At 46.5% G+C, this 20814-nt stretch overlaps 1 protein-coding gene across 1 annotated transcript in view; it reads left to right on the forward strand.

Moving 5' to 3' along the window:
• Window positions 1-9269: 9269 nt before the first annotated feature.
• The window catches only part of LOC111952200 (phosphatidylinositol phosphatase PTPRQ-like), a 57647-nt gene continuing 46102 nt past the window's right edge, over window positions 9270-20814 (forward strand). Inside the window, 14 exon segments of the mRNA XM_070435364.1 lie at window positions 9270-9344; window positions 9706-9837; window positions 10546-10729; window positions 10850-11182; window positions 11185-11473; window positions 16675-16694; window positions 16697-16758; window positions 16761-16782; window positions 17241-17350; window positions 17962-18183; window positions 18384-18475; window positions 18477-18549; window positions 18770-18772; window positions 18861-19022. Coding sequence (XP_070291465.1) covers window positions 9270-9344; window positions 9706-9837; window positions 10546-10729; window positions 10850-11182; window positions 11185-11473; window positions 16675-16694; window positions 16697-16758; window positions 16761-16782; window positions 17241-17350; window positions 17962-18183; window positions 18384-18475; window positions 18477-18549; window positions 18770-18772; window positions 18861-19022 — 1779 coding nt within the window.

Below are 20814 nucleotides of genomic sequence, written 5' to 3' on the forward strand. Positions count from 1 at the left end.
CTGTTGTGCACTGATGAGATGACCAGGCTTCCCCATGGATGGAAAGGTGCGTGTGTGGCTGCACACAGTTTCTAGCTATTAGTTTTAGGTGAAACAGTTATCTATCACAACACTCACTTAACAATCTGTCAAAGTTTCAAATGTGACACCTATAGTCTGAGCGATTTATAGAATGTCTATGTATAGAACGTCTCTCTTTTTTCCCTCTCACTCTCCCTCTCTTTCCAGGTGGTCAGTCTCTCTTGTGTCCAGTGCTCCGAGCCGGCGGTCGTGGTTGTTGAGGTTATGTTTGGCCTCTTCCCCTCCGGTCAGGATCCAGACTGCTACACTATTTTTATTTCACCTTTATTTAACCAGGTAGGCAAATTGAGAACACGTTCTCATTTACAATTGCGACCTGGCCAAGATAAAGCAAAGCAGTTCGACACATACAACAACAAATGATTACACATGGAGTAAAACAAACATACAGTCAATAATACAGTGAAAAATAAGTCTATATACAATGTGAGCAAGTGAGGTAAGGGAGGTGAAAGGCAAACAAAATATATATACAAATAAATAAAAATATAAAAAGGCCATGGTGGCGAAGTAAATACAATATAGCAAGTAAAAAAAAAAACACTGGAATGGTTGGTTTGCAGTGGAAGAAAGTGCAAAGTAGAGATAGAAATAATGGGGTGCAAAGGAGCAAAATAAATAAATGAATACAGTAGGTAAAGAGGTAGTTGTTTGGGCTAAATTATAGATGGGGCCTATGTACAGTGGCAGTAATCTATGAGCTGCTCTGACAGCTGGTGTAAAGCTAGTGGAGGGGAGAATAGTGTTTCCAGTTTTCAGAGATTTTTGTAGTTCTTCCAGTCATTTGGCACAGAGAACTGTAAGGAGAGGCGGCCAAAGAAGAATTGGTTTTGGGGGTGACCAGAGAGATATACCTGCTGGAAGCCGCGTGCTACAGTAGGTGCTGCTATGGTGACCAGCGAGCTGAGTAAGGGGACTTACTAGCAGGGTCTTGTAGATGACTGGAGCCAGTGGGTTTGGCGACGAGTATGAAAGCGAGGGCCAGCCAACGAGGAGCGTACAGGTCGCAGTGGTGGGTTAGTGTATGGGGCTTTGGTGACAAAACGGATGGCACTGTGATAGACTGCATCCAATTTATTGAGTAGGGTTTGTGAGCTATTTTGTAAATGAATCACGAAGTCGAGGATTTGGTAGGATGGTTCATTTACAAGGGTATGTTTGGCAGCATGAATGAAGGATGCTTTGTTGCGAATAGGAAGCCCAATTCTAGATTTAACTTTGGGTTGGAGATGTTTGATGTGAGTCTGGAAGGAGAGTTTACAGCTTAACAGACACCTAGGTATTTGTAGTGTGTCCACATATTCTAAGTCAGTAGCCGTCCAGAAGTAGTGATGTTGGACAGGCGGGCAAGGTGCAAGGCAAGCGACGTTGCAGACATGCATTTAGTTTTACTTGTATTTAAAGAAGCAATTGGAGGCCACGGAAGGAGAGTTGTATGGCATTGAAAGCTCGCCTGGAGGGTTGTTAGCCAGTGTCCAAGATAGGGCCAAGTAAGTATACAGAATAGTGTCGTCTGCGTAGAGGTGGATCAGAGAATCACCAGCAGCAAGACGCGACATCATTGATGGTATATGTCAGAGAAGAGAGTCGGTCCAAGAATTGAACCCTGTGGCCACCCCCATAGAGACTGGAGGCCCGGACAACAGACCCTCCGATTTGACACACTGAACTCGATCAGAGAAGTAGTTGGTGAACCAGGCGAGGCAATCATTAGAGGAAACCAAGGCTGTCGAGTCTCGCCGATGAGGATGTGGTGATTGACAGAGTCAAAAGCCTTGGCCAGGTCAATGAATACAGGCTGCACAGTATTGTTTCCTATCTGTATGGGCGTTAAGATATCGTTTTATGACCTTGAGCGTGGCTGAGGTGCACCCATGACCAGCTTCTGAAACCAGATTGCATAGCGGAGAAGTATGGTGGGATTCGAAATGGTCCGGTAATCTGTTTGTTGACTTGGCTTTCGAAGACCTTAGAAAGGCAGGGTAGGAAGATTAAATAGGTCTGTAAGCCGGTGTTGGGCAAAGAGTGTCCCCCCTTTGAAGAGGGGATTAACCGCAGCTGCTTCCACATCTATTGGGAATCTCAGACGACACGAAAGAGAGGTTGAAAAGGCTAGTAATAGGGTGGCAACAATTTTCAGCAGATAGTTTTAGAAAAAAGGGTCCAGATTATCTAGCCCGGCTGATTTGTAAGGGTCCAGATTTTGCAGCTCTTTTAGACCATCAAGCTGACTGTATTTGGGAGAAAGAGAAATGGGGAAGGCTTGGGCGAGTAGCAGAGGGGAGGGCAGTGCTGTTGACCGGGGTAGGGTAGGCCAGGTGGAAAGCATGGCCAGCCGTAGAAAAATGCTTTATTTGAAATTCTCAATTATAGTGGATTTGTCGGTTGGTGACAGTGTTTCCTATCTTCAGTGCAGTTGAAGCTGGGAGGGGAGGATGGTGTTCTTATTCTCCATGGACTTTACAGTGTCCCAGAACTTTTTTGAATTTGTGTGTTGCAGGAAGCAAATTTCTGCTCTGAAAAAGCTAGCCTTGGCTTTTCTAACTGCCTGTGTATATTGGTTTCTAGCTTCCTGAAAAGTTACATATCATCGGGGGCTGTTCGATGCTATGATGCAAGAACGCCATAGGATGTCTTTCTGTTGGTTAAGGGCAGTCAGGTCAGGAGAGAACAGGGCTATATCTGTTCCTGGTTCTAAATTTTTGAATGGGCATGCTTATTTCAAGATGGTGAGGAAGGCATTTAAAAAAATATCCAGGCATCCTCTACTGAGGATGAGATCAATATCCTTCCAGGAAACCTCGGCCAGGTCGATTAGAAAGGCCTGCTCGCTGAAGTGTTTCAGGGAGCGTTTGACAGTGATGAGTGGAGGTCGTTTGACCGCTGACCCATTACGGATGCAGGCAATTAGGCAGTGATCGCTGAGATCTTGGTTGAAAACAGCAGAGGTGTATTTGGAGGGCAAGTTGGTTAGGATGATATCTATGAGGGTACCCGTGTTTACGGAATTGGGTGGTACCTGGTAGGTTCATTGATATTTGTGTGAGATTGAGGGCATCAAGCTTAGATTGTAGGATGGCTGGGGTGTTAAGCATGTTCCAATTTAGGTCGCCTAGCAGCACGAGCTCTGAAGATAGATGGGGGGCAATCAGTTCACATATGGTGTCCAGAGCACAGCTGGGGGCAGAGGGTGGTCTATAGCAGGCGGCAACGGTGAGAGACTTGTTTTTAGAGAGGTGGATTTTTAAAAGTAGAAGTTCAATTGTTTGGGAACAGACCTGGATAGTAAAACAGAACTCTGCAGGCAATCTTTGCAGTAGATTGCAACACCGCCCCCTTTGGCCGTTTCTATCTTGTCTGAAAATCTTGTAGTTAGGGATGAAATGTCAGAATTTTTGGTGGTCTTCCTAAGCCAGGATTCAGACACGGCTAAAACATCCGGGTTGGCAGAGTGTGCTAAAGCAGTGAACAAAACAAACTTAGGGAGGAGGCTTCTAATGTTAACATGCATGAAACCAAGGCTATTACGGTTTACAGAAGTCATCAAAAGAGAGCGCCTGGGGAATAGGAGTGGAGCTAGGTACTGCAGGGCCTGGATTCACCTCTACATCACCAGAGGAACAGAGGAGGAGTAGGATAAGGGTACGGCTAAAAGCTATGAGAATTGGTCGCCTAGAACGTCTAGACAGAGAGTAAAAGGACGTTTCTGGGGGCGATAAAATAGCTTCAAGGAATAATGTAACAGACAAAGGTATGGTAGGATGTGAATACAGTGGAGGTAAACCTAGGTATTGAGTGATGATGAGAGAGATATTGTCTCTAGAAACATCATTGAAACCAGGTGATGTCATCGCATATGTGGGTGGTGGAACTGAAGGTTGGATATGGTATAGTGAGCAGGGCTAGAGGCTCTACAGTGAAATAAGCCAATAAACACTAACCAGAACAGCAATGGACAAGGCATATTTACATTAAGGAGAGGCATGCTTAATCGAGTGATCAAATAAGGGTCCAGTGAGTAGAGGTTGGTTGGGGTCACGGCGATCCAGACAGCTGGCCGGGTAGATGGCTATCGGTAGCAAGATAGCATAGGATGGAGGTCTATTTTTAGACACCTTGTGCGTTTCGCGTCGCGGTAGATTAGTGGGGTTCCGTGTGGTAGAGGGGATCAATCCAATTGGCAAAATTTAGTATAGTGACCCAAGAAAAAAAATTGTCCGATATACTTATTCAGATAGCAGCCGATAAGACAGCTAACGATTAGCGGGCCCCAGATGAGCTTTCAGGTAACGTCGCGACGGAGGTGCCAGTTGGATAACTCCCTCGGGCCAGATAACGTCGGCAGTCAGTCGTGAAGGCCCGGTGGGCTCCGCATCTGCAGCAAAAAAAAAAACAATCTCCTATAGAACAGCACAACCTCAGGGTCAGAACCCACCCACCAACAACCTCCATACAACCATCACCCACCTCACGGTCTGACCACACAACCACCGGACAACCACAAACATATCGCAACCACTAAACCACTCTCTGTTCCCGCCCTTCAGTTGTGGCTTGATCCTATTGGCCGCTCTGAGTGTTCGCTGACTGCAGGCTGCTGCTGCAATTGGCTGAGGAGCCAGTAGAAAGTGACATCACACTGAATGCTATAAAAAGAAACGCCACACTGGAGACTAAGACCTTTCATATTGGTGAACCTAACCTTGACCCCTGACCTCTATGGTCCTGTTATAGAACAGAATTTAACAGATAATGGATGAAAAGGAATTGGTTTACTGCTTCACAATTAGACTTGTGCAGTTGTAACAGGTTCATGTGTGTGTGTGTGTGTGTGTGTGTGTGTGTGTGTGTGTGTGTGTGGTGTGTGTGTGTGTGTGTGTGTGTGTGGTGTGTGAGTGGTGTGGTGTGTGTGTGTGTGTGTGTGTGTGTGTGTGTGCGTGTGTGCGTGCATTTGTGTTTGTTTATGTGTGCACTGTGTAGCTCCTGTCCCCCTCTCCTCTCTCCGTGTCGAGGTGACCACCACCAGTGCTTTGCTGTCCTGCAGCCTACAGAACCAACAGACCCTCACTGCCCTCAGTCTTCACAACCATGCACACCAAACACACACAAACTGAACACACACACACTGACCACACACACAACTCCTCGTACGCAGTGAGAGGCCTGGAGCCTGGAGCACACTACAGCATCACCCGGAGACTACACACCACCATGGAGACAGGTATATTTTTATATTTTTTCCCTTTATTTAAGCTGGGAGTCAACATTGAGACCAGGACTCTGCATATACAATTTCATGAGACAAAATCACTAATCTAATACAATATAAAACAAGTAAAATGCAACATAAATATTAAAGAAAAACAATTGCATTCCTGAATAAGAAGGATCCCAATCAGTATTTGAAATTGCTCGAGCAACACCAGAACATCCAATCGTAATGTATTTTGTAGTTGGTGCCAGCAATGAGGTGCTTTAAAACTAAAAGCGGATTTACCTAGTTCAGTGGAGACCCGAGGAACCTCAAGAGTTTGGTATCTCATATTTTAATCGTGAACTTAGGTGAGTTGGAAGCTTGTGTAGTAGAGCTTTGTAAACAAAACGGGAGTAATGAAGTGATCTACGGGACTTTAATGAGGACCAGCCAACCAGATTCAGATTCAGATCAACTTTATTATCCGACCAGGGGGAAACTCATTTGGTCATGTGCTTGAAAAGACAGTAGATAAAACATGACAACACAAAAACGACACAATAGAATTCAGTCAAAGTGCTATAACTCCACATTTAAAATGAAAGTGTAATATACTGTGTACACGAAGGACCAACAGACTATCTATTATACAGTCTAATGGCTGTCGGAATAAACCAGTCCCCATATTTATCTGTTTTGATTTTCCCCTTGTCCGGCTGCTGCTGTGACTGAATTTTAAGTGAAGGGGGTGAGTACTGTCCTGTAAAATGTTTTCAAGTTTTAGGAGGATGAGTTTTGTGTACAGGTTGATGGCTGAAGGTGTAAGAGTACAGTCGTGGCCAAAAGTTTTGAGAATGACACAAATATCAATTTCCACAAAGTTTGCTGCTTCAGTGTCTTTAGATATTTTTGTCAGACGTTACGATGGAATACTGAAGTATAATTACAAGAATTTCATAAGTGTCAAAGGCTTTTATTGACAATTACATGAAGTTGATGCAAAGAGTCAATATTTGCAGTGTTGACCCTTCTTTTTCAAGACCTCTGCAATCTGCCCTGGCATGCTGTCAATTAACTTCTGGACCACATCCTGACTGATGGCAGCCCATTCTTGCATAATCAATGCTTGGAGTTTGTCAGAATTTGTGGGTTTTTGTTTGTCCACCTGCCTTTTGAGGATTGACCACAAATTCTCAATGGGATTAAGGTCTGGGGAGTTTCCTGGCCATGGACCCAAAATATCGATGTTTTGTTCCCCGAGCCACTTAGTTATCACTTTTGCCAAATGGCAAGGTGCTTCATCATGCTGGAAAAGGCATTGTTCGTCACCAAACTGTTCCTGGATGGTTGGGAGAAGTTGCTCTCGGAGGATGTGTTGGTACGATTCTTTATTCATGGCTGTGTTCTTTTGTGAGTGAACCCTTGCTGAGAAGCAACCCCAACATGAATGGTCTCAGGATGCTTTACTGTTGGCATGACACAGGACTGATGGTAGCGCTCACCTTGTCTTTCTCGGACAAGCTTTTTTCCGGATGCCCCAAATAATCGGAAAGGGGATTCATAGAGAAAATGACTTTACCCCAGTCCTCAGCAGTCCAATCCCTGTACCTTTTGCAGAATATCAGTCTGTCCCTGAAGTTTTTCCTGGAGAGAAGTGCTTCTTTGCTGCCCTTCTTGACACCAGGCCATCCTCCAAAAGTATTCGCCTCACTGTGCGTGCAGATGCACTCACATCTACTGCTGCTATCCTAGGCAAGCTCTGTACTGGTGGTGCCCCGATCCCGCAGCTGAAGCAACTTTAGGAGACGGTCCTGGCGCTTGCTGGACTTTCTTGGGCGCCCTGAAGCCTTCTTCACAACAATTGAACGCTCTCCTTGAAGTTCTTGATGATCCGATAAATGGTTGATTTAGGTGCAATTTTACTGGAGCAATATCCTTGTCCGTGAAGCCCTTTTTGTGCAAAGCAATGATGACAGGCACGTGTTTCCTTGCAGGTAACCGTGGTTACAGAGGAAGAACAATGATTCCAAGCACCACCCTCCTTTTGAAGCTTCCAGTCTGTTATTTGAACTCAATCAGCATGACAGCGTGATCTCCAGCCTGTTCCTCGTCAACACTCACACCTGTGTTAACGAGAGAATCACTGACATGATGTCAGCTGGTCCTTTTGTGGCAGGACTGAAATGCAGTGGAAATGTTTTTTTGGGATTCAGTTCATTTACATGGCAAAGAGGGACTTTGCAATTAATTGCAAATAATCTGCTCACTCTTCATAACATTCTGGAGTATATGCAAATTGCATCATACAAACTGAGGCAGCAGACTTTGGGAAAATTTATATTTGTGCCATTCTCAAACTTTTGGCCACGACTGTAGTGTCTGCTGCAATCTTGTAAATGGTGTCACCATAGTCAAGAACTGCCAGGGGGGTTGACTGTATAATCTTTCCTGCTATTTAGGCAAGATCTATGAAAAAAAGAACAACACACATAGATGTAATTAACGTTGACTGCTATATGTCTGAGTTGACTATTGTCTCTCCTCAGCCCAGTGTCCTATTGGTTGGCTGGCGAGTGGAAGGAGCTGCTATTGTCACGGCTGTCGTAAGAAGAGGACCAAGGTGCAGCGTGGTGAGCGTACATACTTTTAATAGTAGATGTTGCCAACAAAACAATAAACAATACCAAAACAAACCGTGAAGCTTAAGGCTATGTGCCATCAAACAAAGTTAACCTCCCACAAACACAGGTGGGAAAAGTGCAGCCTAAGTATGGTTCTCAATCAGAGACAACGATAGAAAGCTGCCTCTGATTGAGAACCACACCTGGCCAAACACAAAGAAATACACAAACATAGACATAGAATACCCACCCCAACTCACACCCTGACCAAACCAAAATAGAGACATAAAAAGGATCTCTAAGGTGTGACAGTGACAGTACCCCCCAAAGGTGCGGACTCCGGCCGCAAAACCTAAACCTATAGGGGAGGGTCTGGGTGGGCATCTATTCCGCGGTGGCGGCTCAGGCGCGGGACACAGACCCCGCTCTACCACTGGCTCACCCCACTATGGTGGCACCTCTGGTGCGGGGACCCTCGTCGCCGACCCCGGACTGGGCCCTTCGTTGGGCCCCGACTGGGCCCTTGCGGCCCCGACTGGGCACCCTCGTTGCGGGCCCCGGATGAGCATCCTCGGGCGGCCCAGGACTGGGCACCTCGTTGCGGGTCCCGGACTGGCACCCTCGCTGCGTGCCCCGGACTGGGCACCCTTGTTGCGGACCCCAGACTGGGCACCCTCGCGTGGGGCTCCGGACTGGAGAATGTCACTTGAGGTCCGGACTGGAGAACGTCGCTGGAGGCTCCGGACTGGAGAACGTCGCTGGAGACTCCGGACTGGAGAACGTCGCTAGAGGCTCCGGACTGGGAAACGTCGCTGGAGGCTCCGGACTGGAGACCTTCGCTGGAGGCTTCGGACTGGAGACCTTCGCTGGAGGCTCCGGACTGGAGGCCTTCGTTGGAGGTTTCGTGCCATGACTCCTCACTGGAGGCTTCGTGCCATGGATCATCACTGGAGGTCTCTTGCCATGGATCATCACTGGAGGCTTCGGGCCATGGATCATCACTGGAGGCTTCTTGCCATGGATCATCACTGGAGGCTTCGGTGCCATGGATCATCACTGAGCTTCTGCCATGGATCATCACTGGAGGCTTCTTGCCATGGATCATCACTGGAGGCTTCATGCCATGGATCATCACTGGAGGCTTCGTGCCATGGATCATCACTGGAGGGAGGAGACGTATGGGTAGTCTGGTACGTTGAGCTGCCACAGGGCTCACCAGGCTGGGGAGACACATAGGAGGATTAATTCTAGGCGCAGTCACAGGACTCACCAGGCTGGAGAGACATACAGGAGGCCCTGTCCTAGGATACACTGGGCCGTGGAGGCGCACTGGAGGTCTCGAGCTAGGAGTCTGCATAACCCGTCCTGGCTGGATGGTTACTTTCGCCCTGCAGATGCGTGGCGCAGGCACAGGACGCACTGGGCTGTGCAGACGCACCGGAGACACAGTGCGCAGAGCCGGCGCAGGATATCCTGGGCCGAGGAGACGCACTGGAGGTCTGGAGAGCAGGGCTGGCACAACCCTTCCTGGCTGGATGCTCACCCTAGCCCGTCAGATGCGGGGAGCTGGAATGTAGCGCACCGGGTTATGCACGCGCACTGGAGACACCGTGCGCTCCACCGCATAACACGGTGCCTGACCAGTACGACGCTCGCCACGATAAGCACGGGGAGTTGGCTCAGGTCTCCAACCTGACTCAGCCACACTCCCCGTGTGCCCCCKAAWWWTTTTGGGGGGAGCTGCCTCTCGGGCTTCCTTGCTAGCCGAGTCCCTTCGTAACGCTGCCGCTCTGCTCTTGCTGCCTCCAGTTCCTCCCGTGGACGGCGATACTCCCCAGCCTGCCTCCAGGGTCCCTTACCATCCAGGATCTCCTTCCAAGTCCAGGAATCCTGGACACGCTGGGAAGTTCTGTCACGGCCTATCGTAAGAAGAGGACCAAGGTGCAGCTTGGTGGGCGTGCATACTTTTAATAGTAGATGTCGCCAACAAATCAATAAACAATACCAAAACAAACCGTGAAGCTTAAGGCAATGTGCCATCAAACAAAGTTAACTTCCCACAAACACAGGTGGGAAAAGGGCAGCCTAAGTATGGTTCTCAATCAGAGATAACGATAGACAGCTGCCTCTGATTGAGAACCACACCCGGCCAAACACAAAGAAATACACAACATAGAACATAGAATACCCACCCCAACTCACGCCCTGACCAAACCAAAATAGAGACATAAAAAGGATCTCTAAGGTCAGGGCGTGACAGCTATAGTGTGAGTAGGCAGAGCCTGTCATAGGGCGACACCCAGCAAACCTGTATGGGCGTGGCTTCAGGAGGTCACCTGGTAGACGTTAAAACAGAGACAGACCTCCTCCTCCTCTCCTCTCACCTGACCACACATAACAACCTGCTACTGCTCTGGACCGCTCTCAATGACAGAAAGGTAACACACACACATAAACGTGTGAGTGAGAGAAACGGGCTGTATTAGCATGAATGGTGTTTGTTTTTCTAAACAGGCAGACACACTAGTTTCCTCCTTACAGAGGATCGTGTTAGTCTGTGATTTAAAACTGATGACTGGGACATTCTTAGCGTGTCTGTCTGACACGAACACACACAAAATGTTTTTTTGTTGTTGTTTCTCTTCACAGGATAAGAGGTGGCCCCACTCGTCCGATGGCTCCTCCTACAACATGACTAGTGCTATGATATCATCATCGCTACCAGCCAATCAGACAGACTGTTTTGCCCTGCAGAAGAACTCTACTGGACCCGGCTACTTTCTTACGCCGTTCTTCTGCCACATCCTTTTACCCTTTATCTGTCACTGGGAAAGTATGCATTAATACAGTCAAAACCCAAGTAAGTATACACCCCAATACCTCTTTAGCACTGCCAGACACACTTTAACTATATCTCTCTCTGTCTCTCTTTCTCTCTCTCTGTCGCTCTCAGTCCCTCTCCTCCCTCGTTTGTTCACCTTTGACCTGCTGGACGTAACAGAGAGAAAAGCAGATATCCACTGGAGTGACATCACGTTCCTAAACTCCCAACACGCCCCCCAGCTCTATGTCCAATACAAAGATCAGGAGGAAGGGGAAGAAAATGGGGAAGAGGAGAAAGAAAGGGAGAAGAGAAGTGCAGGTCGTGTCCCAGTGTCCCTATTGTCCAGAGGGCTGAAGGTGCCAGGTCTGTCCCCAGGGAAGGTCTACTCTCTGTCCCTCAGAGCCTCTCACCTCACTGGGGCCGCTTGAAGCCTTGGGAACACGCACATCACTCACACACGGCCCCTTCCCCCTCGGACATCACCATTTGCAATGTGACAGCCAGTCAGATCACAGTAAGCTGGACGGCCCTAGACTCCCAGCATGCTGTGCAGTGGGGCTTCCTGGTTTGCTGGGGGGATGTAGCTTCAGGCCAGGAGAAGAGAATGGGCGTGGCCAGCAGTTCCAGGTAGACTGTGATTGGCGGACTGGAGGGGTTCAGGAAGTACAGGGTCAGAGTTAACTCCGTCACAGAACATGGTGTGGAAAGCTGTGGAGGAACTGACCATACACACTGGTATGAAACTGTGTTTGTGTAATTCTTTATGTGTGCTTCTGCGTGGTTGTGTGTCTTATAAATATATTGAGTGTGTGTTTATGTACAGTATATTGTGTTTCTGTACAGTATATTGACTGTGTGTGTGTTTGTAGGGGTGAGCGCCCCAGGTGGTGTATATGTTTCTAGCAGAGGGGAGAATCTGACAACGTGTTGGCCGACCCTGTCAGGTGCGTGTGTGTAGTTCTGCCGTCACCCAGCTGTGTGAGATAGGGCTTAGTAACAGAGTCGTCAGAAGAGATGCTTTGGGATCCAGCCCCTGGACATGGACATAACTATGAAGTCATCTGTCTTGACTGTCACCACACACTTATGGTACCTCTGTAGAGTGTGTGTGTGTGTGTGTTTATAACGTGCGTGTGCATGTATACTGTGTGTATGTGGTCGAGTATCTGTATAATGTGTGTGTATGTGGTTGAGTATCAAATCAAATTTCATATAGACTAAGAGTGAAATGCTTACTTAAGCAGCATTTTTTGGGCCCTTCCTAACAATGCAAAGAGAAAACGAGAAATTATAGAAAAGAATAACACCAGGAATAAATATCCAATGGGTAACGATAACTTCACTATATACACGGGGTACGAGGACCGAGTCAATGTGCAGGGGTACGAGGTAAATGAGGTAGATACAGTTGAAGTCGGAAGTTTACATACACTTAGGTTGGAGTCATTAAAACTAATTTTTCAACCACTCCACAAATTTCTTGTTAATGAACTATAGTTTTGGCAAGTCGGTTAGGACATCTACTTTGTGCATGACACAAGTCATTTTTCCAACAATTGTTTACAGACAGATTATTTCACTTATAATTCACTTTATCACAATTCCAGTGGGTCATGAGTTTACATACACTAAGTTGACTCTGCCTTTAAACAGCTTGGAAAATTCCAGAAATTATGTTATGGCTTTAGAAGCTTCTGATAGGCTAATTGACATCAATTGAATCAATTGGAGGTGTACCTGTGGATGTATTTCAAGGCCTACCTTCAAACTCAGTGCCTCTGCTTGACATCATGGAAAAATCAAAAGAAATCAGCCAAGATCTCAGAAAAAAATTTGTAGACCTCCACAAGTCTGGTTCATCCTTGGGAGCAATTTCCAAACACCTGAAGGTACCACGTTCATCTGTACAAACAATAGTGCGCAAGTATAAACACCAGGGGACCACGCAGCCGTCATACCGATCAGGAAGGAGACGCATTCTGTCTCCTAGAGATGAACGTACTTTGGTGCAAAAAGTGCAAATCAATCCCAGAACAACAGCAAAGAAACTTGTGAAGATGCTGGAGGAAACAGGTACAAATGTATCTATTTCCACAGTWAAACGAGTCCTATATCGACATAACCTGAAAGGCCGCTCAGCAAGGAAGAAGTCACTGCTCCAAAACCGCCATAAAAAGCCAGACTACGGTTTGCAACTGCACATGGGGGCAACGATTGTACTTTTTGGAGAAATGTCCTCTGGTCTGATGAAACAAAAATAGAACTGTTTGGCCATAATGACCATCGATATGTTTGGAGGAAGAAGGGGGAGGCTTGCAAGCCGAAGAACAAAATAGATTGCATCATGAGCCAGGAAAATTATGTGGATAAGCTTGGTCGCAAATGGGTCTTCCAAATGAACAATGACCCCAAGCATACTTCCAAAGTTGTGGCAAAATGGCTTAAGGACAACAAAGTCAAGGTATTGGATTGGCCACAAAGCCCTGACCTCAATCCTATAGAACATTTGTGGGCAGAACTGAAAAAGCGTGTGAGAGCCAGGAGGCCTACAAACCTGACTCAGTTACACCAGCTCTGTCAGGAGGAATGGGACAAAATTCACCCAATTTATTGTGGGAATCTTGTGGAAGGCTACCCGAAACGTTGGACCCAAGTTAAACAATTTAAAGGCAGTGCTACCAAATACTTATTGAGTGTATGTAAACTTCTGACACACTGGGAATGTGATGAAAGAAATAAAAGCTGAAATAAATCATTCTCTCTACTATTATTCTGACATTTCACATTCTTAAAATAAAGTGGTGATCCTACCTGACCTAAAACAGGGAATTTTACTAGGATTAATGTCAGGAATTGTGAAAAACTGAGTTTAAATGTATTTGGCTAAGGTGTATGTAAACTTCCGACTTCATCTGTAGGTAGCGATAAAGTAAATAGTCAACAGGATAGATAAGAAACAGTAGCAGTAGCAGCAGTGTATGTGATGAGTCAAAAGAGTTAGTGCAAAAAGGGTCAATGCAGATAGTTAAATAGTTACCCAATAGCTACCCGGACTAACTATTTAGCAGTCTTATGGCTTGGTGTAGAAGCTGTTCAGGGTCCTGTTGGTTCCAGACTTGCTGTATCGGTACCGCCTAGTATAGAGGTCCAGGATAGCAAGGGAGCTCGGCCCCAGTGATGTACTGGGCCGTATGTACTACCCTCTGTAGCYCCCTTAGGTGGGATGCCAAGCAGTTGCCATATCAAGTGGTGATACAGCTAGTCAAGATGCTCTCAATGGTGCAGCTGTAGAACTTTTTGAGGATCTGAGTGCCCATGTCCAATCTTTCATGCCTCCTGAGGGGGAAGAAACGTTGCCGTGCCTTCTTCATGACTGTGTTGGTGTGTGTGGAGTGGGCCATGATAATTGTCAGGTCACTGACCTCCTCCCTATAAGCTGTCTCATCGTCGTCGGTGATCAGGCAGATCACACACCCCCGTTTTGAAGGTCAGCGTAGCGGATGTGTTTTTACCGACCCTCACCACCTGGGGGAATCCCGTCAGGAAGTCCAGGATCCAGTTGCGCAGGGGGGTGTTCAGTCTCAGCGTCCTGAGCTTAGTGATGAGCTTGAAGTCCATTATGGTGTTGAGCGCTGAGCTATACTCAATGAACAACATTCTCACATAGGTGTTCCTCTTGTCCAGGGGGGAGAGGGTGGTGTGGAGTGCAATAGAGATTGCATCATCTATGGATCCGTTTGTGCGGTATGCAAATTGGAGTGGGTCCAGGGTGTCTGGGATGATGGTGTGAGCCAGGATCAGTCTTTCAAAGTATTTCATGGCTACAGGGGTGATAGTCATTTAGACATGTTACCTTGGCGTTCCTGGGCACAGGGACTATGGTGGTCTTCTTGAAACATGTAGGTATTACAGACTGTGTCAGGGAGAGTTTAAAAATGTCAGTGAAGACACTTGCCAGCTGGTGAGCGCATGCTCTGAATACGTGTCCTGGTAATTCGTCTGGCCCTGCGGCCTTGTGAATGCTAACCTGTTTAAAAGTCCTACTCACATTGGGTACGGAGAGTGAGATCACACAGTCATCCGGAACAGCTGGTGCTCTCGTGCATGGTTCAGTGTTGCTTGCCTCTAAGCAAGCATAGAAGGAATTTAGCTTGTCTGGTAGGCTTGCGTCACTGGGCAGCTCGTGGCTAGGTTTCCCTTTGTAATCTACGATTGTTTTCAAGCCCTGCCACATCCAACGAGCGTCAGAGGATTCAATCTACGTCCTGTATTGACGTTTTGACTGTTTGATGGCTAATCAGAGTTCATAGCGGGATTTCTTATAAGTGTCTGGATTAGTGTCCTGCTCCTTGATAGTGGCAGCTCTAGCCTTTAGCTCAGTGTGGATGTTGCCTGTAATCCATGGCTTCTGGTTGGAATATATAAGTACGGTTACTGTGGGAACGATGTCGTTGATGCAGTTATTGGCGGCCTGCATACTCACAAGCCATGTCACTCATTGAGCATGTTTGGGATGCTCTGGATCGACGTGTTCCAGGTCCCGCCAATATACAGCATATTCGCACAACCATTGAAGAGGAGTGGGACAAGATTCCACAGGCCACAATCAACAGCCTGATCAACTCTATGCGAAGGAGATGTGTTGCGCTGCATGAGTCAAATGGTGGTCACACCAGATACTGACTGGTTTTCTGGTGTTTTTCATGCCCCTATAATTTTTTTAAGGTATCTGTGACCAACATATGCATATCTGTATTCCCAMTCATGTGAAATCCATAGATTAGGGCCTAATGAATTTATTTAAATTGACTGATTTCCTTATATGAACTATAACTCAGTAAAATCTTTGAAATTGTTACATTTTGCGTTTCTATTTTGTTCAGTCCATGTCCTTGTTCAGCCACGACTCCGGGAAACATAGGATATAACAGTTCTTCAGGTCCCGTTGATAGGATAGTCTCGAACGGAGCTCGTCCAGTTTTTTCTCTAGTTATTATACATTCCTGAGGGTAGATGTGGTTTATTTACTCGCCGTCGTAGTCTCATCAGGGAGAATCTCCGGGACTTGAAAGAGATTAGGGCCTGGTTTGGGATGCGCAGTACATCCACAGCTGCTGCCTCTTTGAAAAATATGTCTTCATCTAAATCGAGGTTAGTGATTGCTGTTCTGATGTCCAGAAGCTGTTTCCGGTCATAGGAAATTATGGTGGAAATATTATGTACCAAAAAAGTCAAAATCAGCGTAAAAAACACACACACAAAAGAACAGAATTGGTCAGGCGCCCGTAAGACGGCAGCTATCCATCTCTGCAGCGCCATCTCATGTGAGTTGCACACACATTATATAGATACTCGGCCGCATATCTATAGAATATGTTAATATATGTGTGTTAGGTCCAGAAGGTGTGTGTTCTGTGTGTTCCGAGGACAGTGTTCTCTAGGTTGCTACCAGGCAGGCTGGTACCACTTCTTTCTGAGGATGAGAAAGAGTCCTTCACAGACAGCCCCCCTGCGCGCACACACACACACCACACACAACACACACACACACACACACACACACACACACACACACACACACACCACCACACACACACCACACCACACACACACACACACACCACACACACACACACCACACACCACACACACACACACACACACACACACACTCACACACACCTGTCTCCCTGGCTCTGCTTAATCAGTGTGTGTGTGCATGTGCGTGTATGTTAGCTCCCAGTCCAGCGGCGAGGTGAAAGGCAATTACAAACCAAACCTCCAATCAGCAGCTGAACCTCTTCCAGGAGACATGGTGAGTCCTGCCCTCCTGGCACACTGTTCTTATTGGCTGACTAGCTGCCCTTGCTGTCTGGGTAACACTGGTTCTGTTTGTGTGTGTTTTCATGTTTGTGTGTGTGTGCGTGTGCGTGCGTCGGAGCGTGTGTGTGTAGGTCCTACATGTTTGAGGGCCTCTCCCAGGAAGCCATTGCACAGTAGATGTTATCAGCAGCAATGGAGAGAGAAGCAAGCTCCCCATGCTTCTATAGACATCAACACCAGTGAGTAATGGAGACACACAAACACACACCAGATATTTGACTGGCAGCAACTGTGAGTTATCTTGGGAGGTTCCAGCAGGAACTGAGGAATTCAGTGAAGAGGTTATGGTCAAGGTCAAGTTCAAATGCTTTTTTTTTATACACACACACACACACACACAACACACACACACACACACACACACACACACACACACACACACACACACACACACACACACACACACACACACACACACACACACCACACACACACACACACACACACACACACAACACACACAACACACACACACACACACACACACACACACAAACCTCCACAACACATCACACACACTACATATTAACCACATACAACGAACCCAGTACGATTAATTAAGATTGGTTGAGAGCGACGAGGGGAATGTTGATTGACTGATATGACAACAGATGTTCTGATTGTTGTTTCTCTCTAGTCCCAGGAGCCCCACAGGAAGTGCTGCTGGTGGAAGAGGATGTGACCTCATCAGTGTTTGTGAGCTGGGGAGCTGCCGCAGGGGGATGGAGGGGTACAAGGTAGTACACCGTCCTATCCTCTCCCTTACACTCTCCTCTCTCTCTCTCCTATTTTCTTCTCCTCTCCTTTCCTTTCCTTTCCTCTTTTCTCCATAGTTTATCATTTACATCCCCTAACAAATCATTAAAAATGGCAAATCATTAGCAACAACAGTCTCAGTTTACCCATTCATAATAAGCCCTTTACATACACACATGCACACACAAATGTACAAACACACAGTCATCACTCTCTCTCTCTCACACACTAACACACACACACATAGAATGAGTTCTTCATAAGAGGAAGCAGGACAGGTGGGTCAAGTAACACTCAAGAGAACACACTCACCTGGTGGTTGCCTAGTGATCGTCGTCAGCGCAGATTGGCTCTGGTTACCGGCCCTTTAAAGATGTATGACCCCCCACCACAGCCACCGCCAGGGAGAATGACCAAGCACAATACACACACACAGACAGACTTACTGCTTTATTCTGTCCAGATWAACAGAAATGCTGTTCGCTCTATGTCATTGATTTGGGGTTTGTCACTGCCCAAACAACATTTGATTTTGCCCAAACAACATCCAACATTTTATTTTGTCCTCTAATGTTTTGTCTGATTGTGTGTGTTCTTCTTAGCTACTGTTGTGTCCATCAGGGGACAAGTCGTCATGTCGTGAGATGGTGGTCCATAGCAACAGTCTCCAAGTTGGAGGTTTGACCCCAGGGTCAGATTATGACATTACCATCCTTAGCCTGCTGGGATCATACACCAGCCAACCTGTCATTACACAGTTGTCCACACGTAAGACACAAACACACACACACACACAAATCAACCTCTTTGTGGAAACTCTAAATGTGGCTGGCCATATCAGGGCCGTATCAGAGTTCCTAGTTGTAACCTTTGACCCTCAGATATGTGGAGAGACTGAGACAGAGCTGAGTGTGAGATGAGCCAGATGAGACGTTATACTAATGTGTGTGTGTGTGTGCTGCAGGTCTGCTGGTGTGTGTTCCCTTGCTCTCCTCCATGTCTTCCTCCATGTCTCTCCTCCAAGTCTCCCTGTGCCGTGGTGAAGTGGGACACTGCCATTGGCCAGTTTGACTTCCACAGGGTAACTGTGGGAAACCACACGCTAGTGGTTGAGGCACGGCTGTAGCTAAAACATGAGCATCAGACAAGGAGAGGCGGGGACAGCAGCCTCCCTGACCGTAACCACAGGAGTGCAACACAACTATTACTGAACAAAAATATAAATGCAACATGCAACAATTTCAATGATTTTAATGAGTTACAGTTCATATAAGTCAATTGAAACAAATTAATTAGGCCCTAATCTATGAATTTCACATGACTGGGCAGAGGCACAGCCATGGGTGGTCCTGGAAGGCATAGCCCCACCCACTTGGCAGCCAGGTCCACCGACTGGGGATCCAGGCCCAGCCAGTCAGAATGAGTTTTTCTACACAAAAAGACATATATCTCTATCTGTCCCTCCCTCCATCTCTATCCCTCTCTTTCTCTCTCAGTACAGGGCCGTGTGCGAGGTGTGTGTGTGGTGAGTGTGTCTGCTCAGAACTTCTCTCTGCGTTGGGAGCAGTCAGAGGGGTATGTGGACCAGTACCTTGTCAGCCTGCTGCCCATCCAAGGATCTGTCTCTGTCTACCACACACACAATGGACAGGTACACGTACAGGTACACACACACACACACACACACACACACACACACACACACACACACACACACACACACACACACAACACACCACACACCAAGGAAGCGATTCCACAGTAGATTGTTAATCAGCAGCAGTGGAGACGAGAAGTTAACCTGCTTCTATTAACATCAACACAAGTGAGTTATGGAGAAACATACTAGCACATACAGTGGCTTGCGAAAGTATTTACCCCCTTGGCATTTTCCCCTATTTTGTTGCCTTACAACCTGGAATTAAAATAGATTTTTGGGGGGTTTGTATCATTTGATTTACACAACATGCCTACCACTTTGAAGATGCAAAATATTTTTTTATTGTGAAACAAACAAAAAAACAGAAAACTTGAGCGTGCATAACTATTCACCCCCCCAAAGTCAATACTTTGTAGAGACACCTTTTGCAGCAATTGCAGCTGCAAGTCTCTTGGGGTATAAGCTTGGCACATCTAGCCACTGGAATTTTTGCCAATTCTTCATGGCAAAACTGCTCCATTTCCTTCAAGTTGGATGGGTTCTGCTGGTGTACACCAATCTTTAAGTCATACCACATATTCTCAATTGGATTAAGGTCTGGGCTTTGACTAGGCCATTCCAATATATTTAAATGTTTCCCCTTAAACCACTCAAGTGTTGCTTTAGCAGTATCCTTAGGGTCATTGTCCTGCTGGAAGGTGAACCTCCGTCCCAGTCTCAAATCTCTGGAAGACTGAAACAGGTTTTCCTGTATTTAGCGGCATCCATCATTCCTTCAATTCTGACCAGTTTCCCAGTCCCTGCCGATGAAAAGCATCCCCACAGCTTGATGCTTCCACCACCATGCTTCACTGTGGGGATGGTGTTCTCGGGGTGATGACAGGTGTTGGGTTTGCACCAGATATAGTTTTTTCCTTGATGGCCAAAAAGCTCAATTTTAGTCTCATTTGACCAGAGTACCTCCTTCCATATGTTTGGGGAGTCTCCCAAATGCCTTTTGGCGAACACCAAACGTGTTTGCTTATTTTCTTCTGTAAGCAATGGCTTTTTTTATGGCCACTCTTCTGTAAAGTCCAGCTCTGTGGAGTGTACGGCTTAAAGTGGTCCTATGGACAGATTCTCCAATCTCCGCTGTGGAGCTTTGAAGCTCCTTCAGGGTTATCTTTGGTCTCTTTGTTGCCTCTCTGATTAATGCCCTCCTTGCCTGGTCCGTAAGTTTTGGTGGGCGGCCCTCTCTTGGCAGGATTGTTCTGGTACCATATTCTTAAAATGTTCAAATAATGGATTTAATGGTGCTCCGTGGGATGTTCAAAGTTTCTGATATTTTTTTTATAACCCAACCCTGATCTGTATTTCTCCACAACTTTGTCCCTAACTTGTTTGGAGAGCTCTTTGGTCTTCATGGTGCCACTTGCTTGGTGGTGCCACTTGCTTGGTGGTGCCCCTTGCTTGGTGGTGCTGCAGACTCTGTGGACTTTCAGAACAGGTGTATATCTACTGAGATCATGTGACAGATCATGTTACACTTAGAATGCACACATATGMACTTTATTTAACTAATTATGTGACTTCTGAAGGTAATTGGTTGCACCAGATCTTATTTATGGGCTTCGTAGCAAAGGGGGTGAATACATATGTACGCACCACTTTTCCGTTTATTATTTTTTTATTTTTTTATTAAAAAGTTATTTTTTCATTTCACTTCACCAATTTGGACTATTTTGTATATGTCCATTACATGAAATCCAAATCCAAATAAATGTAATCTACAAGTTGTAATGCAACAAAATAGGAA

Source organism: Salvelinus sp. IW2-2015, linkage group LG26 (assembly GCF_002910315.2).
Source record: "Salvelinus sp. IW2-2015 linkage group LG26, ASM291031v2, whole genome shotgun sequence".
Taxonomy (NCBI): Eukaryota; Metazoa; Chordata; class Actinopteri; order Salmoniformes; family Salmonidae; genus Salvelinus; species Salvelinus sp. IW2-2015.